The following is a 13,585-nucleotide window of genomic DNA, read 5'->3' on the forward strand; positions in this document are numbered from 1 at the left end:
TGCAGGATATGCTCGATGCTTCTCCCCAGCTGAGATGTCATTGCTGTGTTTCCTGTCTCAGTTTGGGGAAGACCAGACCATCTGTCTCTGTCTGGCCTGGGCCACCACACTAGAACTCTCTTGTAAACATACACATGCTGCCATACTGTGCTTTTGCAGAGTGGAATACATTCAGAAATCACATTTACAGAAAAATATGATGGGAAGGTAAAGCTGTATTATTAAACTAGAACACTATACTATTTCTATAGTTGGTCTAAAACGGGTCCGTTCGTAGTCAACACATAATAACTCTCCCTAGTTCTTTTCCAGATTTAGTTTTTATGACTGTTTGTACCCTTGTCTGTTAGTCTAAATATATGATTTGTTTTATAAGCAGAGAGAGACAGACAGAGAGAGAGAGGGCTGAGCTAACAAGGGAACCAGAGATAGTTACATAATCATTTCACTCCTAGGGGCTTTAGCACAAAGGGTCTCAAAATAAATGGAACAGCCTGTGTGAACACATTCTCTGAAACACTGCCCTGAGTGAACCAAATATAGCATTATAGCCGGTTACAATCTTTGTATCATGTAATTAGTGTCTATGTGCAGGGGATGAGCTTTAATTACAGTCAGATGCGTCCACAACAAACAAACAATGTGATCGGTTTATAGATTGATTGGGTGTGCAGCTTTGGGCTCGTTCGATTACGCTCGCAATTGTCAGGGCCAAACAAATGAGGAAATACCAGGAAAAAAGAGTCAAACTGTTACTCAACAAGCAGTAAATAATGTGTCAGAGGTTATCAGTCTTTTACACAACTCACACTCAATAAAGCTCAACAGAAGTGTGGCCGTTTATCCACCCGTTTCGGTCATTGAGTCGGAGGAGAAGGTGAATACGGGCTCTTGATGTGACACACTTTAAAGTCTTTATGCGACAGCTGTTAATTTGATTGGATAATTCAAATAAGTGGTCACTTAATTATCTTTTATTAAATTAAATTAAGAATGAGAGAAAGTGGTATGTTTCTCAAATATTGCATAACACGTGTGTGAGTAACATCCATTTGTCAGGTGATGTCCGTGTGTAATACTGTATAGGCTAAATCAAACATTTAAAATGTCATTCAGAAAAAACAATACAGAGTTCTTTAATGCCACATTTAGGGTCAGTTGTAACATTTTACTTGCTTAAGTTAATTTCTTTAAAATGTCCTCAGAGAATTAATTGGTCATTATGAACACTTAACTGACAAATGTGGCTTTGTATGACATATAATGGTGGTTTAGCTTATATTGTTCATGAGATTTACAAAAAAAAAAAAAAAAAAAAAAAAAATTACAACATATTTTAAAAGGTCAGAATCTGCTTTTTTCCACTAACCCAAAAAGTGTAAAGACATTTTGGTCACACTGTGCATTATAGCGTTCATGATATTGTTGAAGGTATTTTTCATAATATAATTGTTTGGGCAATATTAAGATTATATTAATAAGCTACATGCACCATTATTTTGTGCAGCACTTTGTATTTAGAGTAGCGAAGATATTAAAATATGAACCCACTGCATAATGCCTAGAGTTTGAGACGTTCTCTTTTACAAGGATTTTCCCCTCGACTTTTATTTATCTCACGTCTATTGTCATTTTCACACCTTACGTGGAAACTTTATTTTCAAACCCCCCCATAAGGTTAGCATTTGTATCGGCTAAATCAATGTGCAGACTCCAGCTGGGTGGGCGCATTTCAGAGGCAGTGGAAGTCAAGCGCGAGCAGGAGAGCGCGGCGCTGATTGGACAACAGAGCTGTATAAATTGCCGCAGTGCCGTATTTCTCTCTTTCGTGGAGATTTAATCCAAACCCCAATGCGGTCTGAACAAACTGCCCAGGGCCGTCATACCAGAGAGCCGTCGCGCACAGGACCGTCTTATTTACAATGAAGGAGAGAAGAATCAGCCAGCCTTTAGTAATGCGTTGTAAACTAGTTTTAGTTGGAGACGTGCAATGCGGGAAAACCGCAATGTTGCAAGTCTTAGCCAAAGACTGTTATCCTGAGGTATGTCCTGCTCTCTCTCACGTATTCACTGAGCGGCTATTGATGTCTGTGTTCGCTAGTAACTTGGATGCTTGCTTGTGTCATTATGCAACCATATACTGTGACTATTACGCACTGCGTTTGGTTATCCTGTATATTCATACATCATACATCAAGGTGATACTTCATGTGTCTTTCTCATGTGAGTTGTTGTGCACGTGTTGACACTTTTGCAACAAACCACCACAACCTATGATATATATATATATATATATATATATATATATATATATATATATATATATACTGAAACTAAAGAACGTTTTAAACGAAATTAAGTGTTTTTAGGGAAATGTTAAGTCAATAAATAACGGCTTTTATTTCGTCCCCCCTCACCCCCACAGACATACGTCCCAACAGTGTTTGAGAACTACACAGCTGGACTGGACTTAGAGGAGCAGCGCGTTGAGCTCAGTTTATGGGACACATCAGGTGAGAGAGAGACTGACCGACTAACAGCTGTACAGCTGTGAAACTGCTTTACGTAACAGATCAATTAAACAGTTGAACACATTTGCACTCAGTCATTTTTACTAATTAATAGTTTCACACACTTTAAATATCATTAAATGGACCCAGAAATTTAAATTCTATCATCATACTCGTTCCTGTATGACTGTCTTATGTGGAACACAAAAGAAAATGTCCCAGTGTTTGTTTTGCATATAATATGAGTTACGATTTACCTTTTATTTTTGAAACATTTAGTACTAGTAGTTTTAGTCACCTATATTGGCCTGAATACATGCGATTTGTTCACTACTTTCTTCCACTTCATAGTGAAGCTGTTTATGTTTGTTTCATTCATTTTCATGCAGTGAAAGCAAATTAAGTGTTTGTCAAATAGGCTCTTATTCTTTCCAATAGTACTAGTAGTTTCAGTCATCTATATTGGCCTGAGTGGGGTCCAATGTTGTTTTGGACCCTGTTTACTTTCACTGTAAGGATGAAAATGAATAAAACAAGCATAAACAAACAGCTTCACTGTGAAGTGGAATGTAAATGTTCATCAGAGCAGATGTAGCTCTGATTTTGTACAACCTAAAATTAATAACAAAACTCATATAACTCACAACTCACATCAATATATATCAAATATATACTCATTGTAGTAACCTGTGTACCTGATCAGTTATTTATTGACCTTGAGATATTGTGATATCTGAATTGTGTCTTCAATGCATCATGTTGCATTATGATTTTCAGATATACAAAATGATTGTTTATCATTTAAAGTAGATTTAGAATAGATTTGGATTTATCTTTACCATGTTTTGTTAGAATTACTTACCAAATCAATTTCTGTAAATCATCCACATGCAATAGATTTTGTCCATTCTCGGCTGTTGTGTTGACTGTTATTGGACTAGTAGGTCATTCAGACGTTACAGGAGAGACACACCATCAGCACCTGAGCCCTGAGTCAGGGAACACAAGCTGACATGTGTGAGGTGCAGTAAGTGGGTGAAAGGGTCTGGCAGCTCCAACACCTGAGACCAATCCTCAAGCGTCAGACACTGGCGGCGTGCCATCTTTGCCTTCTGTCTGCCTCTGGATCAGACAAGATAGACAACTGATTATTAAAATATTCAGGGCAGTGCAGGACAGCCCAAGGTTTTGGAATGTTTCTTTGTGGCACGCAAAGCCTTTTCAATGACGTAGGTGGCTTTTTAGAGATACTGTTTTTCTCTTTTTTTGAAAAAGATCACACAGATCATCTCCTGTTCCAGTGCCTGTGGTTTTGTCTATCATACTGATTTGGTTAGGGAATGTTTGCACATGTATCTGATTATGAGTCTTATTAAGATTAGGCTAGTAGTAAAAAGCTGTGGTTCAATGACTGATAGCTGAAGCTCTTACTTTCTTATCTAGTAAAAAGACATGGAATGTTCTACTGATAGTCTGATTTATTTAGTCTATGTTTGGTTTCATGGAGTTTCAAGAGTAAGAAGACACCTTTTAAAGGGATAGTTCACAAAAAAAAAAGTTTCTCCCCTAAAAAATTATTATTACTGTTCTCATACCAATTCTGAACCAAACTGTCCCATCTTTCCTTCAATCTAAATTACCTTTGTAAACTCGGTCTATTTCACTTGTTTTGGATGAATATTTTATTTATTTTTTTAAGTACATCATGCTCTTTCCAAATGCCCTTATTTCATAACTGATATTTCAACCTAGATTAATCTTTGCAATAGTGTATAGGTTTAATATTTTTAAATCCCAGCTGCTGTCATATTGCATGCCAAGTGAAAGCTGGGTTCCTCAGGGTCATGTTGCATAGCACGTTGTGTAACGGATCAGTCAGTGATGCTTGATGAATCTGAATCTATGTTAATTGTCATGCCTGACTGCTTGACTGAGTGCCTACTTGCTAGGATGAGTGGATGGGATATTGCTTTCCTCTAATAGGTGCTTGATAAGGGAGGGTATTTGCTTTTACACTAATTCTTTGTTTGCTCCAAAACCTCACAATGTGAGGTAATTAAGATTTTTCACCTGTGGAAAACATTTTGCTAGCAAATTAGAATATTTCAGTTTATGCTCCAAAATTGAACTTTTTAATTTGTTCACATTAGAGATATACTGACTTTTTTGCAACTCACACATTTTCATAAGCACAGTTGATTATTAATAATTTATCGGTTTCTGCTTTTGAACTACTACTACTACTAATAAAATAATTTATATTAATAAAAATATACTATTATATATAGTAGCATAATATATAGTATTATTGTTTATATCTAATATTATTGATATGTAATATTATAAATGTAATTAAAATTAATATCAAATAATAAATTATTATAGAAACAACAGCAACTAATATCAAACAAGCAACCATAACATCCAACCAAATGCCTAGAACATCATCTGTACATGTGATAACTGGTGAATGAACTCTTAAGCAAGGAGGACTTCCTGTCTATGCTCAGTTTAGCTCGAGGTATTTCCTGCTGTGCATTTTATCTAAACACACTGCCTTATTGTGAAACATTAAAAACACTTCAATGGAATTTCCCAGTCTGACCTAGAACAGTGAAACAACACTACAAAAACTTAAACTTACCCCGGATGCGCAAGAAAAAAAAACAGTAAGAGAAAATACATTTTATCATGTACAACAGCTTACTCACAATTTTGCATGGAAGATCAGAGCTTGAGAAGCCAATCAAACAGCTCCCATCTATTCCCTCATTAAGCCAGTTAGGCTTTGTTAATTGTGCACAGCCTCGTTAGGTGGCGGAGGAACACTGGCAGAGCGCTAGATGCTCGTGCACCCACACTCAAACACTCATTAGCATACGTGAACAAACACACTCTAATCACGACTAATTACAGAAGCTTTAATTGAATTTGCTCATCTGGCTCTCGCTGCTTTAGGCATCTCTTCACACACTCTCCAGATCAAAGAGGAGACAGGCATGAGAGGCTGCAACTGAGCCTTTGACAAGGCCTGGTTTGGCCCACTCCTGTAGCTCTTATCATTAGAAATTTGATTCAAGAGGAATATACAGTTTTTATCATTTGTTTGTCAAACAGTAGCTACGGTCAGGTGTCAAGAGCAATTGCTACCTAGTATAACAGGTACAGGAAGATGTCTTACCATTGAGGTTTACATCTGAAAAGATCCATGACCCCTTCACAAAGTAGATCTACAACTCAGATATTTTTATGTGTCAAAAAATAAATACATGTAATTAAAAAACTAAAACATTCTTTACAAAAGATATAAAAATAACTGGTTTTGAATACATTAATAAAGATATTTAATTATCAGAGCTCGGTGGATTACTTACAAATTGTAATCCATTACATATTACATGATGAAAACTGTAGGTAGTAATGTAATCTAGATAACGTTTAGATTATTTTTTTTAAATCAAACTTGTTTTAAATGTTCCATTGATATAATAAACGCAAAGAGAAAGAAAATATATTCCATGTTTTGATGTCAACATCATAAAATGCATTAAACATTACATTAGTGTGATGATAGAGTGAATAGTGAAATGATAGAAACCTAATAAATCAATCTCATAAAAATGTAAAAAAGCAATTTAAACACGAATACTAAAAATTTAAATACCGGTACTGTATTTGTTTACCGGCATGTCAGTGTGAGCATTAACCAACATCAGAGAACTGTAAACATGCAAATGTGTTAAATTATTAAAATATTAACAACTTCTGTGATATTAAAACAAATATTTTATTCTAAGGGGTGACAAAAATGTTTGGGAATCCCTGCATTAAACATATCTGATTATGTAATCCAGATTACATGTAATCAATTACTACCCAGCACTGTTAATTATAATGTAATATAATATATATAATATATAGCCATACATTCATCAATAGTCTTTTGTTGGAAAATGGTGGTATATGGTTATTGGTTTATGATTTTCATTCCATTTTTACTGATGCTTCAGTTGAACTAAACCTCATCTTTGTTTGCAAGCTAATTAATATGACAATGGTGACACATTTAAAGCAGTTAAATCAGAATTAATTTGCTACCATGGCCTTGCTGTTGAGACCTGTACTGTCTAGTGTGTATAAATATAGTGGTATCAGGGTTGCCTGTAGATTCATTGTTTTGTCTCATCATATCTCTCCTCTCTTTCAGCTGATAACCCATATTCTCTGTCTAAACGTAGTGAGCTGAGTCACTGTCTACATATACAGCAGTAGTACGTGACTCAGAGAGGCAAACAAAACACCCAGCAACTGAGCTGGAGGTCGATACTCTAATAAGCACAAATACCTGAATATTGGGCGAAATGCCCTTTAAAATACTTTTTTTTTCTATCGCCATAGAGCCATAGTATGAGAGGGTTTATGTGTGCATCCTTCAATGCCGTTGCCGTAGTTACAGAATGAGATGAGGTTCGGTGTGTGTGCAGGGTACAAGACCTCCTCTGCAACTCATTCTGTCAATAAAGGAATCTCCGAGAGTCGCCCACACATATGCATACACCTATTACGAGAACTGCCATACAAGCGCTATTTACATTACTCAACCATCGCCAAGTCCCCCTCGTAGCATTTGATCTTCCATATTCAGTCGCATTCACTCCTCTATCACAAGCATCTTATTTGACGCCAAGTTTCCATTATTAATGTTCGTCGTGTGGTTGCTCCTGCAGGTTCACCGTATTATGACAATGTCAGGCCTCTCTGCTACAGTGATGCAGATGCGGTTCTGCTCTGCTTTGATATAAGTCGTCCTGAGACTGTCGAAAGCTCTCTGAAAAAGGTGAGAGACATTTCATTAATCTTCATTTTTATTAAACTTTTTTCCAGTTAAAATATCCTTAAAATAGACGATTTTACTTAAGAAGCAACACTGTATAAAATACTAAGACTTTTCAGAAAATGCATCTTTAATTAGTGTATTTTGTCTCATTGCACAGGCAGATTTTTTCCCACTTGTTTTAAGTATAAACTAGTTAAAAACAAATTTAAAAAATGAAAGTGCAATAAGACAAAATACACTCATAATAAATAAGCTGTCAAAACAAATCTTAAAGGGATAATTCAACCTAAAATGAACAATCTGTCAACATTTACTCACCCTCGTGTCATTCCAAACCTGTATGACTTACTTTATTCTGTTGAAAATAAAATAACTTTGAGTGATCTATCCCATAGTGTTACTTCTCAAGTAAAAATACTCTTTAAGAATATGATTTCTGCAGTATATTAACAGCTCTCTCCCTGCAGTGGAAAGCCGAAATCATGGATTTCTGCCCCAGTACTCGAATAATTCTAGTCGGCTGCAAGACGGACCTGCGAACAGATGTTTGCACATTGATGGAGCTGTCCAATCAGAGACTGACGCCCATCTCCCATGAGCAGGTCAGTCAATCGCACCCTCCCTATGTAAACTAGACTCCTCTTCTCTCTTTTTCCATCTCTGACTGCATTCAGTCTATCTTTCTGTATGTAGGGCACCTTGTTGGCGAAGCAGGTAGGAGCAGAGGTGTACCTGGAGTGCTCTGCGTTCACATCGGAGAAGAGCATCCACAGCGTGTTCCGCTCAGCAGCACTAACATGCCTTAACAAACTGCAGCCCCCCATAAAGCAAAGCCCCACTCGCCGGCTGTCCAAACGTCTCCTTCACTTGCCCAGCAAAGCGGAGCTCGTGACCTCCTCCTTCAGCAAGGAGAGAACCAAGAGCTGTTCCATCATGTGAGCTCCATGTGCGCCACTCCAGTTCCAGAAAAAAAAAACAAAAAAAAAACGTATTTTCGCTCTTCGAAAGGGTTGTTTGGGGGGGGTGAGGTTGAGAGAAGGGGACGTCATGACCTTTAATGACCCCTCCCTCTCTCTACACTTATGTTGTTCTTCTTCCATTCTGACACCCCACCTGCAAACACACTCATCCCAACGACAAAGAGCTGCTGCCATTGTTTAAGGTTTTCGGCTGTTACACATCTTCTTTACCAGCGTTTACATGAACTGCATTTTGTATCAATGATCAATCAGTCAGTCGATGAAGGAAATGTAGTGAATACTGGACACTGTCGGTTATTTTTATAGGTAGTTAATGTGGGAATGTGGGTTGAGCTGTGAACATAATTCAATATTTAAAAGGAAGAAGATGTGTTACACAGTACGCACTTTAGTGAACATGGATGTGATTGTTGAATGGAAAGTGAGAGGATGATTGAATACAGGTTGGCATTAGTTACTGTTTCGATACAGAATTATGCTTTGCTTGTATTAGCTGGCACTGATCTACGATGTGAGAACTCATGCAAGCATGAGGGGAGGAGCCATACAAGATTTTATGTCCTTCTGAAAAGGCGGACAGTGTTATAAATCTGCTAGATGAAGCATCCAATCACATTTGTACATCCAGATGTATTGGACATGCTGACACACTCTTTCACTCTCTCTCTCTATCTCTACTGTAGTCCTTCATGCGCTTTCTGCCTCTAGAGAACAGGTCATAAATCTCAGCCAATGAGGAGAAGCCCAGCATTACCTGGGCCATTTCTCAATATAGAGCAGGAGTTATTGCCACAAAGACCCCTTCCAGATGTTCCAACCATTCTTTTTTAGAAAACGAGATCTTTCACTGAAGTAATATTAGAGATGGACTGGAAAGATCATGAGGGATTACTAAGGGACATTGCAGTCCACCAAAACCGATCAATATTGCATAAGCGAGAAGATAATTTGAATGTTCCAATTGACTTTTCTTTTACAGTAATCTACCACAACACTTAATTCTCAATAACAGGCCTGTAAAGAACTAATTCTCTTGTTATGTGGTAAAGTTACTGGTTATAATCGAGGCTGGACATTAGATTACATTATAATTTCAGTGATTCTCATGCATTTGGTCGGATCACTGTCACAGAGGACTCTCCTCTCATCCTAAACCTCATTCTGGTAATCTCAGTCTTAAATCCCACAACCCCTGGTTGTGTAATGCTTAATCATAAAACAACTAAATCCTCACTTTGGGCTTATAAATGGCCAAGTAGAAATTAACTGAGAAGTCAGATGAGACAGCATTACGAAGAATCTGAATTCAGAATAACTTCCAACGCAAGTAGTTCATCAAATTTAATATGATCAAAGAAATGGTTTGGGGAATAATTTACACTACCATTCAAAAGTTTGGATAAAAAAATAAATAAAAAAAAAATGGGTAATTTTCACTAATTTAATCCAAAATGTTGTAGCACTGGATATTGTGAAAACTGCACGTTCTGTCAAATCTAAATTTGCATAGTTACCGTAGACAGAATGAGAATTAAAATACTGTAGATAAACTGGTCTTGCCTTAACCACACATTTGTACAACTTTGTTATTATTATTATATCATTGACTTTGTAAATTCTCACTCTAGTTCTTCTGAAAGAAACTTTAGGAGGGTGTTCATCACTTCATGCAATTCTACACCGTTGCTTAGCAACAGACAAGTCAGTTAAGCTGGACTACATGTCCGAAAACCACTCGAGAAAAGTGGAGAGAGAGAAACAGGGTGTAAACAAATTGAAAATGACAAGTTTTTTCCACTGTAGCAAAAACAAATGGCTTTTTCATGGCTATAGTTTATAGTTTGAAATATGAAACATCTTACAGGCCATCATCTTGATATGAATTTGTTACTGTTGTCTGGTTTAGTAGCACTCTTATGTTATATGTTTGATGTGGTGGATCTCCACAATCTTCCTTTTGTTACTGCGGTCTGGACGTACATATGTTGTGCATAATCAGTTTTGTACAGCCCTTTAAATGAAGTCAGTGAAGCAAACAAATTCAGAACAGACTGTATGATTGTGTGTGTGATGTAACTGTAACTTATTAATAGTTGATTATTGCTGGTTCTGTTTTATTCTTTATTTCCAGACAATCTATTTTATATTGAATATTGTTTATTGATTATTTTCCCTTGTCTCTGATGTTGTGTATCACTATTAAATTAATTAAAACCTGGATTTGGTCAATAAATTGTGTGAAGGTTTTCTTCTTTTTAGTGCTAGCACTCATTTGGAGAAAATCCCTAATCTAAAAATATTGTGCATTTCTATAACCCTTTTACACGTGAAGACTTGCAGATCCAGTGGCAGTCCAAAATATAATGAGAACGAACATGTCTAAAGAATCCGTATATACATTTAACATAAAAATGAAAAAAAAAAATTATAAATTAAACTGTTTCCCAGCAATCTATAAAATAAACTGCACAACCATTAAAAAACCTGGAAAAGGCATGGAAATTTGTCAGGGATCTGCAAGAAATTCATTAGTCAAAAAGAGTGGGAACCCTGTATCAGTTTAATCAGGAGAGCTTTCATATCAGATAAACATCCTTATGACTCTCAAATTACCTGTTTATTCACATGGCACTCAAAACCATGAGTATATCAGCTAAACTCTACAGGACAGCGGCACTCCAGCGCTGAATACAATCGGAGTTACATTAAAAAATGTCCTGGCTCCTCTAAGCCTTATAATGGCAAATGGGAGGGTTGAGATTTTAAAGCCCAAAACGTGCATCCATCCATCATAAAAAGTAATCCACACGGCTTCGGGGGTTAAGAAAGGCCTTCTGAAGTGAAGCGATGCTTTTATGTAAGAAAAATATCCATATTTGTAACTTTAAAACTTTAGTGGAGCTTCAGCTAACTGTTGTACATGTTCTCAAGAGAGTGGTGTTCCAGTGGATGACGTAGGATGTAGGCGTAGTGGAAGATCTGGTGAGAATACGCTAGTCTCTTAAGGACCAAGTTTTGTTTACAGCTAAGGAAAACCAGTCTCCTCTTGGCTTAGATCGAATATCTCTGACATTTTTTCTTAACAAATTTTCATTTTGTACTTCTAATTCATGACAAGGGGGTTTGTTTTGCTCTCTCTTCTGCGCTTTCGCTTCGCTTCAGAAGGCCTTTTTTAACCCCCCAGAGCAAAACCAGTTCAAAAGCACTTATCTACATCATGTTCTTCAGTCAGTTCTTTAGTCTAGTACCTTTAAATGGTAGTGAACATGTCCACACTACAGCATAATAATAGACAAAGAGTGCTTGTATACAACACAATGATCAGCTCTTTCATTTAATGCATTAGAATAAGACGACCATGACCAGTCACAGCTTGAAGCATGGCTTTCAAAGGACATTTCTAGGAAAAAGAAAAGATATAACTTGGATAAAACAGCAGTGCGCGTTAAAAATCCAGCATCAGAGAGGTAATGCTTAGAGAAAGAGCTCCAGCATCCGGCTGCTTGAAGTCCTCTCCACCCAAACAGCCCCAGTCCCTCTCTCCTCTCTAAGGCTCTGGGGTGTCAAGTAAGGGGATGACAGAATGCCGGCTCATTACCAATGCCTCACATCCAACAGACAGAAACCTAGTGAGAGAAACTGGGGAGAAATCAGTAAAGGAGGGAATGAAATGATGGGGGGAGACTTATTCTCTCCAATTACTGACGAGCTGCAGTCTTCCATGCACACAAACACACACACACACACGCCGCCATCAAATCAGCCACCGTGACTCCAGCGCTAACAATGCCATAGATCGTCTAGAACTGCTGAAACAATGTGGGATCATAATGACAGGAGAAAACACGTATGTGTTCAGTATGCGAGTTCAGACCTTCAAATGTGGTGTCTACTCTTTCTTATGCACATTTTCTGCTTGTGTTATTCACCTTCCCATACTTACATTATCAGAGGAATGTTGTTTTAAGGTTCAAAACAGATTTTCTGTGCTGTTTCAAAGCAAAGCTCAGTCAACCCTTGTTGAATCAGTTTCACTGGAGCATAAAGCATGTCACACACACACACACACACACACACACACACACACACACACACAAGAACAAGCTGGCCTTGTGGGGAGAAATGAATGTACATAATCAGCATATTAAATTTATTCAGATATTAGCATAAACAATGTGAAACCTCTCAACTTACATCATCATACATTTCTGATTTATATTATACGTCCTTTTTAGAGATGCATGATACACACAGCATATTGGTTTTCAGATCTTTCATGTATCAGTATCAGGCAATACTGAATATATATCAGACTATTTAGAATATTTTATTGCTAATTTTCACATTTCAATTACCTTTGTTATCATTCAATGCTCACTTGATAAAGGGATTCAAAGTCAAACCCATTTGATGCTACATATTTAAAATATAAGTACCCTCAAAGATTTAAAGTTAACATTTCAAAAATAAAACAAAATACAGTTTGGAAAACTCCCTCTCTCAAAAAAAAAAAAACGTCTCAACTGTTTTTCTGCATACAATGAAAGTAAATGGGGTCCAAAACCACACTGGACCATCTTCTTTTGTGTTCTGCCAAAGAAATAGTCATATTTGCAACAACATTTGATGATATTAATACTAGTGTTGCAAGACTCTTGCACAGCTGATTTCTGCTGCGTTGGCAACAGTACAAAACAACCGCACACGTGCCCTCATGAGCATACCCCTCACACTGCCATGGGCTTTTTCTTGCCAACGGGGTCCCTAAGGCTGCCCTAAAACCCATGGGGGTTCACCCAACCCCCACTATCACTCACTCTCACACATAGGTACAGTGTGTCACAGTGAACCCCTGAGGTATGCTGATAATGGATGAGCATATTTGGCTGTTTAATTAGCCAACCGTGGTTTTATGGCATCTGGGTCTCTGGGCCATAGAGAAGAAAGAAGGTGTGGGTTGTGTCAGGATGGCCATACATGTCTGGAGTTTAAAGTAGCACAGGGTTTTTGCTGGTTACATCTGAAAATGTAAGTTGTTTTAGTGTAAAACATAATCTGAAAAAAAACAACCTATTTTAAAGGCTACAAACTGTCCGGATGCCCCATGTTTGAGCTCAGGTGCTTGACTTTGGATTGACCTGTGCCTCTGTAAACACAATGTTGTACAAGTTAAACGTACAAGTTAACTAATCCTATAAAATATGGTCTGCAAAAGCTATTTTATGAAAATAAGATATGCTGTACGTGTTAATCTGGAT

General features: G+C 37.3%; 1 protein-coding gene across 1 annotated transcript; it reads left to right on the plus strand.

The window, feature by feature from the left end:
* The first annotated feature begins 1,760 nt into the window (after nucleotides 1-1,760).
* LOC306860194 (rho-related GTP-binding protein Rho6-like) lies at nucleotides 1,761-10,557 on the plus strand. Its single transcript, XM_079401764.1, has 5 exons — nucleotides 1,761-2,042; nucleotides 2,426-2,513; nucleotides 7,238-7,347; nucleotides 7,815-7,949; nucleotides 8,041-10,557. Exons 1-5 carry the CDS (start codon nucleotides 1,923-1,925, stop codon nucleotides 8,284-8,286), a joined length of 699 nt encoding a protein of 232 aa, XP_079257890.1. The 5' UTR covers nucleotides 1,761-1,922; the 3' UTR covers nucleotides 8,287-10,557.
* The last annotated feature ends 3,028 nt before the right edge of the window (nucleotides 10,558-13,585 follow it).

The sequence above is a fragment of the Barbus barbus genome (genome assembly GCF_936440315.1).
Source record: "Barbus barbus genome assembly, chromosome: 41".
Lineage (NCBI taxonomy): Eukaryota > Metazoa > Chordata > Actinopteri > Cypriniformes > Cyprinidae > Barbus > Barbus barbus.